We start from the raw sequence: 15,293 nt of genomic DNA, 5'->3' as shown, positions 1-15,293 counted from the left end.
GTTTATCTGCAGGATGACACCTTGAAAAATGATTGATTTGTATTTTTGTTTTATTTCTACTTGATTTCAACTATATAGACAGTTTCTTATTATTTTTGCAGAGGATGTTATAAGATGGATCAAATAGTATATGCCCTATATTTTATCCAAAACATTTGGAAACACTAACTTTATTAAATAAGCAAGAGCTCCAGTGTTTGTTCTCTACTAATCTAAATGAAAGAATGAAAAATATATGCACCTTTTTTCCATTTCCAGTGGTTTTAGGCTGCTTCCTTCTCATTTTTAATATAATTCTATAATTAAAACATACTTGTTCTTACTTTATGAAAGAACATTCGTGGTATGTGGATCTTTCTTTCATTTAAATGCCTTGATATCAGAAATATGTCCTAAAAATATCTAGTAGCCAAGCTTAAGAGAGCTAACTATCGCACTCAACATTTTAATCAGATAATTTTTCCCTTTGGCACAATTTCTGCTTTGCATTCTTCAAGTTCTTTAGTTGTATGAGCCTGTACCTCACACTCTCCAGGAATGAATAATGGTGCTTTAAATTCGCTGTTGCTAATTACAGCTTGATGATAATCCTTTTGTAGCCAAGTTGGATTTGGAAGAAACCTGACTGTAAGCAGGAGTCTAGTTATAACCTAAAACTTTCCCTCTCTATAGCAGAAATTCATCATATCTCACTATAGTAGAGCTGAGTTTTGTAAGAGATAGGTAAATAATTTTCTACTGTCAGCATTCTTTTGAGAAGTCATTTACGAGGGAGGAGGGATTAGGAAACGGTGATGAATTTTTCATGTTTCCATGAGAAAAATCCAGTAAATGAGTTGTAATTCCTACGTGCATCCATGCTGTAGGTAACACAGGTCTCAGTCCTTAGTGAAGGGATGAAGAAGTTGTGAATCTTAAACTAAATTACTCATTCCTTTCTACAACAGTATTATATTCTTATAACAAGCTATTTTCAAATGAAAAATCTCAAGTTTGTGCTTCCTTTTCCAAATGAGAAAATGTGTTTGCTTCTCTTCCCAATTAGAAACACACATCTTGGATCAGAAAAAAGAAGACTTTTGTGCTGAACTTCAGTTTTATAAGAATTCTCAAGAACCCACAGAATTTTTTATCCAGGCAGAAACTGAAGCACATAAACTTTCAGATTTGCGAGTAACCAGTCAAAGAGGAGGAGTCCTGTCTGACTGTAATTCTGGTCCTGAAGAATCAAGGTAAACTCAAGAAATCCCCCTCTATGTATTTTTTCTAGATTCAAATTATTGATAATATACACATGGATTTTTGTGTAAATATAGGGAAATTTGCTGCCCACATGAGAACCAGTAAGTCAGCTTTTTACTTAGACTCACCATATCCACCCTTCTTCCCTTGTGTAATGTAGCATTTCACTTCTGTATTCTCTAGCACTCATAGAAAATATGATCATTGCAATGGTTTATATCACACATTGTGGGTATTTCAATGATTGTGATCTCTACAGAGACTTTTGAAAATGCATGCTGAACAGAATTAAAACAGATCTTGAAAATCCAGTAGTATCTGTGGCCTTACACAGCAAGCACCTGAAATGTGATGAGTGAGTAGGAAGCAGGAATAAAGCAGGGTGAAGTCCAGATGAAGCTGGAAGAGTGAAGATGAGGTGCTATCTTGTAGCAGTCTGTGACAGGAATCTGAAGATGGGCTAATATAGTTGAAAAGTTTAATACAGACTGAAGATTTTTTTGTGTCATTAATTTTGGTAATTTCTTGTCACTAGTGTTTTTACTGTGCAATGGCCCTCTATAGCAGTCTTAAGAAATATATACTCTCATTCTATGTGTGACACAATGTACAGAAGTATAATTAGCTGGCTAGTTATACCTTTTACTAGCCAACTGGTTAAGGAACATGCTACCAGTTTTTACTGACTTAGACAGTCTGAAGACCACAATTTTTAACCGAGAGTGTCAGAATTGTTTTGGAAATGGGATCAAGGCTGCAAAGCCCTGTTATATACTTTTGAAGAATACACTAACTCCTCACCTGTCTAGTGAATTCTACACCCAGTTATGTTATCTTCATTATGATCTCATAGTGACTTTTTGGGCCAAACCCAATCCTTAACACTTTTTCATTTTTCTTTTTGCCTTTTTGCATTAGTGACTGAGATTTGCTGTAAGGGCAATGCATCCTGCACTAAATGTCAGGTATAATCCAGGGTGCTTAGGTACAGCTCAGCACAGAGTCAGCCAAAATTTTTTCATTTTACCTTTTGCCTGTGCCACTCCCACTGACAATCAGGCTTCTCTTGAACACTGAGATTATTGTCCCGCAGCAGTCAGCACGTTGAACCATCTCAGCTCCAAGTGTATTACATGTAGGATCCTAAAGCTATATGCCAAAACCTGTCTTTGCCCAAATAGATTATAATTTGAATATCAGTTAAAATTTCTTGGTATAGAAAAACCCAGGAAATGTTGAGTCATGTTGATTTGTGTTTTAGATGGTGGTCTTGGTGTACTGTCAATGTGATTTGTCATTTTTAGTTCTAAGGAGAAAGGAAGAAAACATTTGGGGGGTTGAAAGATGGTCATGGAATTATAGAGTGGTTTGGGTTGGGAAGGACTTTTACCATCATGCAACTCCAACCCCTCTTCCATGAGCAGGGACACCTTTCACTAGAGCAGGTCCATCCAACACTTGAACACTTCCAGGAATGTAGGATCCACAACTCTCGACAACTTGTTCCAGTGTCCGACTGCCATCTGAGTAAAAAATTTCTTCCTAATATCTAATATAAACTTACCCTCTATCAGTTTAAGTTGATGATGAGTTAGATTCTAACTTTTTCATGGAAGCATCTCTTGAACATGGAAAATGCACAAGAAACACTTGAGTTTTTTCATATCTGGGCAAGAGTATCTAGATGCATCTATCACTTGTAGCCTAAAACAGTACTAAATTAAATGTGCACAGCAAAGGTTAAATAGGATTTGAAGGATCTTGGAAGGGAAGGCATGCAGTTTAAGCCATTCTTTCACCCATATGTAGTGTAATGTACTTAGTAGTATTTTCTTGATGTTGATCTCCATGCTGTCTGTTTTTAATGGGCTTTAGGTTGCACAGCTTGCCTGCAGAATACAGATCTTAACTTTCTTCTTAACAAACCATAGAGAAAATAAATCCCGTGGAGGCAGGTGAAAACAGGGTGGCTGAGTACAGACAACTGTCTGCCTAAGAGAATGACTCTCTGGAGCAAGAGACAGCTTTACTTATCTTTCTAGGATGTGAATTACACATAAAGTAATGTCTGCAGTGGAAACAGGAGTTCAGAAAGTATAGCTTTTCTGTGGCTACTTCTTATCGGTTATTGGCTATGAAGTGTATAACCAGAAAATGCTTAAGGAAAGCAAATGTTAAAAATATTTGCTAGTTCCCCTTCTAATCCATTCATTCACTGGTTTTGCTGCCATGTTACAAGTGAGATCTGAGTAATCTGTGGATATAAATGAATACCTAAGAAGTTTTATGAAACTCCTGCTTTGAGACAGAATTTTTCTGGCCATTGACTCTTGTCTTATTTTAAGTTGTCTATGGCTAATAAATTATTTTAAAACTCCAAGTGGCATGCAGTATGGTACTCCTCTTGTCAGTTAAATTATTTAGAATCATACCATCATTTTAAAGATTTCTTCAAAATTAACTTCTACATATTTTTTTTATGGATAGTCTCGTATCACTTCCTGTGGAATCATCCTACAAAAAATTTGGTTTGCTTAAACCTGAGCATCACTTTGATCCCCGAATGTTTTATTACTTTTTGCTCTATGTTATGCAATGGTTTTCAATACTTGCTTTCCTTAAGCATTTGCTGTTTATAGGCTTCATAGCCAATTTATATTCATCTGGTTTTTTGTCTTAGTACTGTAGGATATTTATTTACTATTCCAAATTGACATTTTCAGAATTACAGCTTTAAGAAGTGGTAGGAGGGCATCCATTTTTTGTTAACAAGTTCTGAAAAATATTTCTTTGCATTTTGTTTCAGAGGGATGAAATAGCAACTATTTTAAAATTATTTTTCATTTCTTTTTTTTTTTTTCCTTCCAAAATACAGCACTGTAGAAGGGAAGGGTAAGAGGATGTTCCCTGCATTTATATACTCATGGAATGATGCTGAAGACTTAGGTGGAAAAACAGAAACTGCATTCCTTTTAAAAGAATTGGACACTCTGAGGGCCAAAAATAAAAAGGTACAATTGAGATATTCAAGAGACCAATATTTGCTTTTTTATAATTGCCTTGCAAAACATACATTTCGAATTGTGCTTGATTTAGTTTTGTTGTTTATTTTAGTGCACCAATCACTAGCTTCCTGTCATTTTGGATTCTTTGTATCTATCTGTAACAACTATTTCTCTGGAATTAAAAAAAACCTCACCATCCTACTCTCTGACTTTTTAAATCAATGACAGATTCTTGCACCCTGGATGAAAACCAGCAAAGACCAAAGACTAGACCAGGATTTCACGGATAGAATCTAGAGCTTATTCTTCTGATACTTCTGTACATGTGGCCTAGAGAATTAATGTGCCCTTATAACTCAGCTTTATTGAATGGAAGAAAGTTCCATCTTCCTTGAACACAAGTTGCTTCTGTTGTTAGCTGTGGTTGCATGTGCCTGAACAACCTAACAGTCTCTAGGCTTTCCATGAAGTGTTATTGAATATTCAAGCTCAGATACCTGTCCAAGAACAGATTTAGTGAATACCCTTTAAAGGAAAGGCTTCCATATGTGAAATAACAATCTTCTGTCTGATGAAGAATATGAAGAAATATGCATTTACAACAGTCTTTTCAGACTGTGATGTCTGTATCCTGGTAGGAAACAGGCTATTCATGTAACCTCCTACATTATATTCCATGCAATTATGAACTTCCTTAGCAAGAAGGACTACAGCTGGTAGGAAGAGAATCCCAAATAAAAACAAAGGCATGTGCATTCCTACTTGTCTCACAAAGCAAGACAGGCCGGATGTTAAAAAAGAGATTTTTAACATTTGTTCTTTCAACAAATAAATATAATAAATTTAACTTCTGTTTTAATGCTTAGTGTTTGTGTTTTGGGGTGAGAAATTGTTATTTGCAATTCTTTTGTGGTTGAAAGTATTGGTTGACAGTTTCAGGCAGATAAGAGTCTTACTGTCCATTTGTTCAATTCAGCTTCAAGATAAGCTTGCTGAAAAGGACAAGGAGCTGAAGACAATGAAACTGGACTTAGAATTGCAGGACAGAGCTACAGAAGCTAAGATTGCAGAAAAGATTGCAGGTACAGTAGGCAAGCGTTTAACAGATGGCTGTGTGGCTCATACAGTACCCGTGGTTGCTATATGACGTGGCCTAGTGAATGTTAGCTTTATTTGCTAAAGGAGGGAAGATTTGACTTTTTTTTTTTAATGTGTGGCTGTTTAGAGTTGCTTAGAAAATAGATGGCTTTAACATCCTGGTACTGGTATTAGTAGGAGCTTTACCTGTATTCATACTGATTTGGGCATTAAATGCATTGTTAACACCATGTCAATCCAATCACAAAAAGGTTGTTTGTTTTGTTGGAAGGTCCTGAACAAACAAGGGGAAATAATGATTACCAGTGCCTCTACCTTTCAACCAGCAGTTCAAATACCACTTATTGTTTTAGCTGGTTCAGAGCAATACCACCCCCTCCCCGTGTTTGGAGATAGTCTCACATTCACCTCAACTAGAGACCCACACTGTTCTTGAAAAATCTGCTCTTTCGGTAGTTAAAATGAGTTTTTGATAGGTGATGGCATATATCCAGTGAATGGAGTTTATATGAATTCTCAGAAGGAAAGATTTTTAAGTTTACAGGTGAAAGTGCAACGTGCTTATATTTGTTGTTAATTGTTCTTTGGACAGATGTAAAGGCATTGAGACAGGTTGTATTCTATACTTGTGGAAGCTGCTAATGTGATGAAGCTGGGCAGTCTTATAGAAAAGTGATGGTGTATATACAGTGTATTCAATAGATGAAAAATTCTCTTAAAGTTTTCATGAAGGTATTTTAAAAAATTAAGTAGAGTGCTTTTATAAATTCAATGTATCATTTGTTCAGAAAGAAAGTGTAAGCTTGGTAAAATTGTTTCCTCATATGCTTTGTGGATCATCCCTCAACCACACAGTGGACAGGCTCAGAGACTACACATGCTTCATAGAGTATTAAGAGTACTAATAGCTGTCCCCAAAATAATTGTAGTAAAGGGAGGAGAAACTGTTCAGGAAAATGGGGCAGATAAAAAACTCTTTAGCTGAAAAACAGATGGCTGACATTCCACTTAATAGGAAACTCCTGAAAATATGGTATACTGTGAATATTATACAAGGAAAAGAGAGTTTCTAGATTTTCTATGGTGGGGAAAGGGAAAGTCAAATCTAATCAACATCTTAGGAAAAAAAATTAAATACAGGCATGATTTTATTATTATTTAATTTTACATAACTGCTTGCTTTATTTTCAGAAGAAAGGAAAATGTGCACTATGTGTCATTGTTATATCCACCAGCCAAAAGCTAATGCAGATTATTTGGCTTGAATATGAGGTTTTGTGTTTGTTCCTGGATATTTGCCCAGTGTTTTACCTCTGTACTTGATTCTCTTTGGTATAGGTGTTCATTGCTCATTAAAACCTGGAAAGAAAGGTGCATCAAAAACACAGATAGTTTCATTTTTATGGATATAGTTGAAATACTTGTTAGGAAATTGTTGTTTTCCTACACTAGTGCTTAAACTTTCTAGTAATGTTCTAAGCATATTTTTCTCTAAAAAACAGAGTGGCATGAATATGGATATAATAATTTAACATGCTTATTGAGTTTTAAAAGGCAGACTAAACCAATTTTTAAAGAGAGCTACGTAGTGTAGTAACAATGACCTTTAAAAAATAACTTTTTTTTTCTCCTTTTATGAGTACAGGAAGTATAAAATCCTTTAAATGCTGAAGAGAGAGGGCAAGAGGCTCCTTACTACTTAAACTGTTTGCCAAAAGGAAGCATCGTTAATATTTCCCGGTTTTTTTGCTTCCTGTCTTACAGTTCTAAGGATGTTACCAAATTTGGATAAATGGTTTGAAATCGGGAATTATGTGAACCAAATTGGATTTGTGGAAGCCTGTGTGTGTCTCTCTCATAAAAGCCTTGGGAGAGTTCTCATGGACAAGCAGAACCTAATAAAGAACAGACGGTGTGTTTAAGGAGGAACTTATCCCCCTGCATTAAGTTCTTTGAGGAAGGGAGAGCACATGCTACTGTGATTTCAGGTTACTAGTTAATGTTTAATTACTGCAGTGTGTAACACATGGTAGAGTGAAGCTTGTAAATATGGGTGTTTGCATTTTTATTATTACTTAGTACTGACTTTATGATAAGTGACTCCACAAAATTATATTGTAAAGAACATAAGAAAAATACACCATAAAAGTGTTATCTACTTGGAGGAATATTATAATTCCATTTTAAAAGGTAACCCTCTAACTGATAAGTTTTACCTAAATAAGTCCCATGGAAAGAATTGAAAAGTGAAGAGAGAGGGCATTTTGAAATGAAGCTACAATAGTCTGCAGAAACAAATAATCCAAAGATTTTCAGTTTATGATTTTTACATTATTTAAAGGAAAAAGTTTAGAAAAGAGGGTAAATTTGTGAAATGCTTCATGAGAAAAGAAGAAAAAGTAGAATTAAGGCAGAAGATATACATGATGGAAGAAAAGTATAATACTGTGTGCAGTAAATAACTTATTTTCAGAATGTTTTTATTTTTAAATTTTTCTAGCCTTGAAAATGAATTTTAGAACTTCCTTGGGTCCCTATCTATGTCAGCTAGTTATGACTAAAGAAAATCAGGGAATTTAAAGTTTTGATTTCAGACATTTAAGCATTAGAGACTTTTGTGGTCATAGTTACGAGAGATTCCTGCAGTTTGTTCATTATTCTTCTGTTGGATTTTGTGTCATTCTGACACAATGTCAGAAGGTACTGTTATTTTCCCGCCCTGTCATGAAGAACAGAGGTGAAGGCAGCATGAGGAAAACTCCGGGAAGAGCGCATCATAAAAGAACAGACACTAGGATAGTGTAAGCAAAAAAGGGAACACCACGTATGCAACAGGTATGAAGAATAGCCAAATCTTGAAATTTAGGTGTGCAGAATTTCCATCTGTTGAACAGAAAAGGGAGTGGGTGCTGCCTGTGGGAGTGGAAAGGGGAAGGAGCAAACAGCTTCCATGGGCAGACTGGAAAATCAAGATGGAGGCATTGCAAAGCAAGAAGTCTTCAAAACAACTAGCTGAGAGAACAGATCTCACTTTGGATGAATGTAGTAAGTGACTTCGTCTTTTCCTAATGGAGGAATTAAATGGGGGATATATAGGAACTTTCAGAGGAAGGAGCTAGTTGAATGTAAGGGAGAGTTACAGAACATAGTGGTACCTTCTCTAGACTGGAAAAAATATCAAAGTTCTATTCTCACAGTGCCATTACTGCAGCAAGATATACTGTTGGCATCAGAACCGGAGCTCTTGGAATATTTTTTCTTGCTATCAGAATATATATTTAGGCTAAGAATAATTCTGACTGAAAATACAGCTGTTCTGTGAGTTGCGGGTTTTTTTGTGCCTGTATCTAATAATAATGTTGCCAAAATTTAATACTTTCTTAAATCAACGTCAGCTCAGCAGGGTTGAGTCCAGCCCTGTTAAGGGCTTCACACTATTTTTAATGCCTGAAAACTATATTAGCGTTCTGTAGATGCTTTCTGAAAGACCAAGGTAATGATAGGAAATACAGTGTGGAAAAAGAGGAAAGCAGTACTTCTAACATGGTGGTATATATTATACATCTTTCAGTCTCTTGGAAACTATGGCAATATGCCTACAATGAAATCCTTATTTCAAGTCTGTTTTTATGAAAATGTTGTGAATGTACATTTGTGCTATTTTGGAATTCTTGAATATGGTGTGGAAATATTCATGAACATTATTTGAAGTTTTCTAAATTAACTTGAAAAATAATTACTGAATATGCATATGCAATAGATTTAATAGCAAAGTAAAAACAAATATCCAAGTGGCTGTTAGTTTAGAGTTAATTTGATTTAATATCCATAAAGTAAGAGGAAATAAGTAATCTTGCCAGTAATAAACTTTGGGTGGCAATAACTTTCAGCACAGAAGAAAAGTATTTTCCATTGCTTCAAAGCTCACTTTAGAGTCCTTTTTTAGATGTTATTTTTCTTTCCTGCATGTCATCCATTAAAGATTAGCTGTGGAAGGTTGGAGCATGGAGAGATTATGAATGACAGAACAACTCCTGCAGAATAATAATCAGTTTTTGGTATTTAATGCTGTTTGACTTTTGCAGACACATTTCTTATTAACCTTTGGTACAAACAGAAATCCAGGTTCCTGATATCTCATGGAGAAGATGAATTCAAGATCCTCTTCCAATTAAACTGAAATAAGGCCAATATTGGGCTTTAGCCAAAAGAACTCAGTAGTTCCCAACTCTCATGTTTATAAACCTAAATATGAGTGATATTTTACAGTTTAAGAAGGTAATTCATATACTTCTCTAAACCTGTTTTATTTATATATTTAGTCTTTATAGCTCTTAGGGTGTTTGTCCTATTAAATGCTTCATTATGTAATACTATTTCCTGAATATCCTTTCAAATTATTTCCTGATAAATAACACAACTTTGAAAAGAGCTGCAGGATTTGAATCCTCTGTATGGGAAGGTAGACAATCCATCTAGAGAACAGAAAAAACCCCAAGGTAGGGGCAGCATGACTGAGAAATTCTTGGATTAATTTTTAACAGCTTAATTTGAAACAATGTGATTTTACCTTAAGATTGTCAGAATTGTTGATTTTCAAATTGTTGATTATCAAAAAGTTGCATACAGCTCTTTGAAGAGCAATGTACGATGACTTGGCGTAGATCAAAATGTCAATTACTAAGCTGTTTATCAGTGGAGCTTGTATATGAAAAGTGAGCCAGTTTCTTCTGCATTTTTTATGACAACTCTGGCCCTTCATTCTTCCACACAAGTTCTAGATGAGCATAAAGAATTGGGTTTTATTCAGGAGTAAAAAGGTCTGCAAATGATCTACTTCTTGAGGCATTGCAAAACTTTCCTTTAACATGACAAATTATAACTTGCAAACTTTAATGCAATGTTTATATTTTCCCCCTGAAAGTAAATATTCAGGCATCAGCAGTTATTCACTGAAGAAAAAAGTTTAACAGCGTTATGGTTTGAATTTTGAAGTCAGCTGTGTTTAGTGTATTGGAGGCAGAGGCTTAAGTATTGTACAGGGATTGGCTTTCACAAGAACTGCCTTGGGGTCTGTGTATAATACTATCTGCTATTCTTTTCCACTTTATTTTTTTTTAATTGAATTGCGATCTGAGTGCACAAAGAAAACCCTATGCAGAGCTTCCACAAAGCAACTTTAGCCTTTTATTAAGAGCACTCTTTTTATGGCATTGGAAATGCAGGAGCAGATGAATGCTATGCACTAAATACATACAACAAACACAAAGCAATAAAGAGGTCAGTGTGTTCTATCAGTGTTTGTTCAGATTGCTTTATCTATAAAGTCACATTTAGGTGTAAATTACTTTTAGTCTGTAACTCCTGGTACAGACTGGTGAAAACTCTTAAGTAGTTTTCCTGTGATCCTCTTATCACTATTTTGCTTTTATTTTTCAGTTATACATCATAACTGAAAGGCAATGAATGGTAGCTTTCAAAAAAGAGCTAGGAACTTAAGTTGTCTGTTTTGTAATAGAACACGTCAGCACTATTTTTAAGTTGACAGTGAGCCCTGGAGCTCCTGATAGTTTGCCATTAACCTGAATGAGAACTCTGTAAGGGCTTTAGAAATTGAACATTTCTAGGGATTATCTGCATTTTGTAACGTGTATAAACAGAGACCAATTAATAACACATTAAAAGGGCTTTCATGGCAATGCAGGGGGTTTTTTTTCTTATTTTGGCTATGATAAGATTGACTTATTTAGGAGCTGTGAGCACAGGCATTAAATTTAGTAGTAGGAAGTCTAAAAGTATTTTTACTAATTTGTGGATGACAAATACATACATGTTTGTATTTCGGTAAGGAGAACAAGCATATATCCATATGGTTAAATAAAATTGACTAAATCTGTAAAACTGACTTACATTGAAAACCAGTTATTTTTGTGTGATAGTATTTACTGTATCTTCTGAAATACAGTAGTGGTGTGGGTAGTGATCTCATATTTTCTTTATAAGACCTAACCTGTATTCCAGTTTGACTTTTTTTAATGAGTAATGTGAAGTGATTTCTGCTGCCATAAATGTTTTTAGTCCCAACATTTTCCTCTTTTGCCTGTCTTACTCAGTTTATTTTATTTACACAGATGACCTCTAGGAATAAGCAAACAGACTTTTATCCAGGGAGTTGTGCTTTCCTTGCTTCCCTCGAAGTTCCATGTTTGGAAAATCATGAAATAGTGTTTAAACTAGAATGATTTCCAGCACACCTTCTCAGTAGTGCTGTTTTAAAGGCGGTTTAAAAAGTATAGGAGATAAGTTTGCCGAAAGAATCAGGTTCAACTAAGAAAATATGTACACTACTTTGACTCAGTAAACTCATACTTGGTATGGTTCATCTTCTTCATATTTACTTTTGCCCATATTAGAAAACAATTAGCTTACTAAACAAATTTGAGTATTTGGGATAAAAAAATCTACTTTGAGTCTCTCTCATTTGACTAAGAATTACATGATATTTGATAAGCTTGTTTAAAAATGGACATATCCAAATATTATTGTAAACATCCATTGATTTGTTTTACCTGCAATATAAGTATTTTACTTAGTTGGCTTACATAGTAGCTAATAATATTTGTTAATGTAATTTAACTGCTCTGAACCTTTACTGAACAAATATTGAAATTTATACAAGTCAAAGAAAGAGAATCTCTAATGACTTTTGTAAAAGCTTCCATTTAATAGTTAAGGAGAAAAGTTTATATGACATACCAGATGCAATTAACAGTAGATTTTACATTTAATAAAAAGAAAGAAGCATATGTATTTGCTTTATTCATTCCATCATAATTTGCATTAGAGCTGTGGGTGTTTAATGAGCAAATTCCAGCTAAAATGCTATATTGATTTTCTAAGTGAACTTTGTAATAGCTATCTACCTTACAAAAGCTCTCTGTTTACAATTGTTTTCTTTACTAAAAACTGAAAATGTTTTAGAATTGATGAGTTTAGCATAATGATTCTTTTAAAATAAAGAGCTCTTTTAGAGTATGCAGGGTTTTGAGTTACAAGGGGATAGATGTTATTAAATTCTTCCAGAACTAAATTTATGCAACTAAATAGTAGTTCTGTACTTTTATTTACTACAATATTTTCAAGTGTGAGAAAATCATCCTTTTTTCTTAATTCAATTCTCTGGGACTTAAATATTTTAACTCTTGAATGCCATGATATGTATATGAATTAGTAAATTACACACTTCATTTTAGCTTAATACTAGGCTGCTCATATTCATTTCTCTGTGTCATTTTCTTTCTTGAAATATGAATTCTGTACGAATTTTTGTTTCCTCTTGGTCAGGCCTCAAGACAAAAGGGATAGGGGTGGTTGGTATGCCACTAGAAAGTCTCCAAAGAAAACCTTGTAATGTCGACCAGAGCAGCTGATGAAAAAGCAGGATCGGGCACCAAGACAATGTGGCAGTATTGAGTTAGTATTTTGCTGGATATGTCATATCTTGAATGGAATTTAGAAGCATGACTTGGTGTTACTCTCAGTTTTCACCTCACATTTTTAAGAAGCGTAGGGATCATAATCTGGATAATTTTTACTCTTTTTAATATGAAGGAATTTCTTGTCACTCTTTCATAGACTATAACTGGACAGCTTATACATAACTTTTCCCAGATAAGGTGCAAAATGTTTTGCTCTGGTGGTGCATTGAGACCTAAATGTGTACGCATTTCACTTACTTCAAGCATGCTGTGGTCCTTACGGTCTTGAAGTTCTACCTGTGACTCATCCATAGGTCAGAGTGAATGGGGAATGTTCAGACTACTTGCAATCATGTGACTGTCATAATGTTCCCTAGAGTAGGAAAAAAGGAATTCATAAAATATTAAATAAGAGTCAAAAATGTATAGCCATTGGGTAACAAAACCATCAAAACTGAATTTTGTTGACCCACACTTCACCAGCTTGGGCTGGTGAAGAAATCAAGTTATTTAGTCTTCTGTAGACCATTAAAATTAATTAGATGAGGTCTTTAGGTGTTTTTTTTAAATAAGTAATTTCTTTTGAAAGTGTCAGTATTGCTATGTTGTATTAAAATGTCATGTATCTAAATATTTTTGTTCTTAAATTAGATTACTACGCAAGCATCTTACACGATTTTCTACGTTTTCCCTGGTCTGTTTTAGTATTAAACAACTGACCTGCAGTATTACTTTTAAGAAACAGAACAAAAAGCCAGACACTTGTAATTGATACATAATGCCTATAAATATATATTTTTAATGCAATTGGTGCATCTGGTCAGTGGGATGTTTGCACCAATGCTTTAATTTACTGGAAGGCTAAGAAAACAACAAGAAAGAGCTGATAGTTAAAAGACAGTGTTTTGTAATAGATTTTTGGGTGGGGGAAGGGTCCACTTTTCAAAGGCAATAGCATCTGAGCTGCTATCAGGGGTGGTAAGATTTCGGATAAGGAGGATGCTTAAATAACTTGAAAAATACCTTTTTCTGAACACTGTCATACTGTTATATACACTTTACTTTCGTTTAATGACAAATAAGCAATAATCTGTTTTTTAAAAGCCTGTATAGTCATTATTACCACTGGCTATATTTACGCAGAGAGGGACTTAGATAGGCCAAAAACATTCACTCTATGTCTACATGTATGTTCAAGATCCATCGCAGAAGTCAACAAATCGTGGAGTTTCATGCTGAGGTGAGGATATTCTAAGGTCTGACAGAAGGGGGGTGCTTGAAGAAGCCAGAAAGAAGTTAACTTTACTGGAAAATAATTAACCTCAGAATAGTAATAAGTGCCAAATCTTCAGTTACTTTAGACAACTTTCTGTTCATGGCAGCGGTTGTTTTCAGTGTGAAAATTGCATAGTGTTTCGAGTTGCAGCTTTACGGAAAGGGTTCTCTGTGAAGTGTCTGTGTTGTGATGTTAAATAAACTGACATAATTAACTCGAAAAATTATAGCAAAAAAATATATTAAGATACTGATAGGTAATAGTTACCATACAGAATCAAACTGCTTGTGTATTCCAGATCCAGTCAGGACATAGCAGTTGCACTGTAGTTTACCTAGGCTGTCATTGCTCTGGCACTAGTTTCCCTGACATCACATATCTCAGCAATCGAAGTGGATGTCTGGTGAGTTGAAGTGCACAGCCTAGGTTACCTCATAGGGTTTTTTCTTGTCCTTGCTGAGTCACTTACCTTTGCAGATATCAGATGCATTCTCTGCAAGTGCTGCAAACTTGTTGCTGGATACCAGCCAGTGCAAGTGCAGTGTTACAGCTGTCTTACTCCTGTCTTAGTTTTGCCATTCCACATCAAGCAAAGCTTTCTAGTTGCAAACAGGGGAAATAGATCTTCAAGGAAAAAAAAGACACCATTCTTCTGGTTTAAAGGGAATTTAATCAGTGTTTGTTACTTTTGCATATATTTCAAAATCTGAGCTTCCAATGCTGAATTTCTTTTGGTGGTGTTGTTGGGACACAACTTGTTACAGCTCTGACCTGAGGACTAAGCTTGTAGCTCTTCTGCAGACTTTTTGTGAGGCGAGGGACTGCACTTTCAGAAGTAACATTTAGCTTTTCCTGGTCTGATTTTGTGTAATCTGCTGTTAGCCTGCAACCTTTTGCTACGCCTGCAAAAAAATGCTTCCTTACTCCTCAGTGATAGTTTTCTCCCCAGCTTGAGGACAAGCAGATTCCTTTTTTCTTGCCACTGATAAAATGTATTTTGTGCCAGCAATGTAGCTGCTACAAAAATGTGCTGTTGTGTTTCTGTTGTTTCATTCTGTAAAGGACAATATGTTTCATTATATATTCCACCATGAAGTTTTTTGTGCAATAATGTACAGAGGTGAAGTGAGAGTAAAAAAAACAAAGGCAAAAAAGTTAATATCAATTTAGGTAAGAATGGAGGAACAAAAACTG

At 34.9% G+C, this 15,293-nt stretch overlaps 1 protein-coding gene across 4 annotated transcripts in view; it reads left to right on the top strand.

Moving 5' to 3' along the window:
* The window catches only part of MIPOL1 (mirror-image polydactyly 1), a 189,253-nt gene that overhangs the window by 48,571 nt on the left and 125,389 nt on the right, over positions 1-15,293 (top strand). For all 4 annotated transcript variants that reach the window (XM_040067221.2, XM_040067222.2, XM_058420957.1 and 1 more), the window contains 3 exons: positions 1,046-1,232; positions 4,118-4,253; positions 5,224-5,329. In XM_040067221.2, the coding sequence (XP_039923155.1) occupies positions 1,046-1,232; positions 4,118-4,253; positions 5,224-5,329 (429 nt within the window). The remainder of the gene's footprint in view (positions 1-1,045; positions 1,233-4,117; positions 4,254-5,223; positions 5,330-15,293) is intronic.

This window comes from Hirundo rustica, chromosome 6, assembly GCF_015227805.2.
Source record: "Hirundo rustica isolate bHirRus1 chromosome 6, bHirRus1.pri.v3, whole genome shotgun sequence".
Classification (NCBI taxonomy): domain Eukaryota; kingdom Metazoa; phylum Chordata; class Aves; order Passeriformes; family Hirundinidae; genus Hirundo; species Hirundo rustica.
The sequence above is the reverse complement of the archived record's forward strand: the minus strand, read 5'-3'. Positions and strand labels throughout refer to the sequence as shown.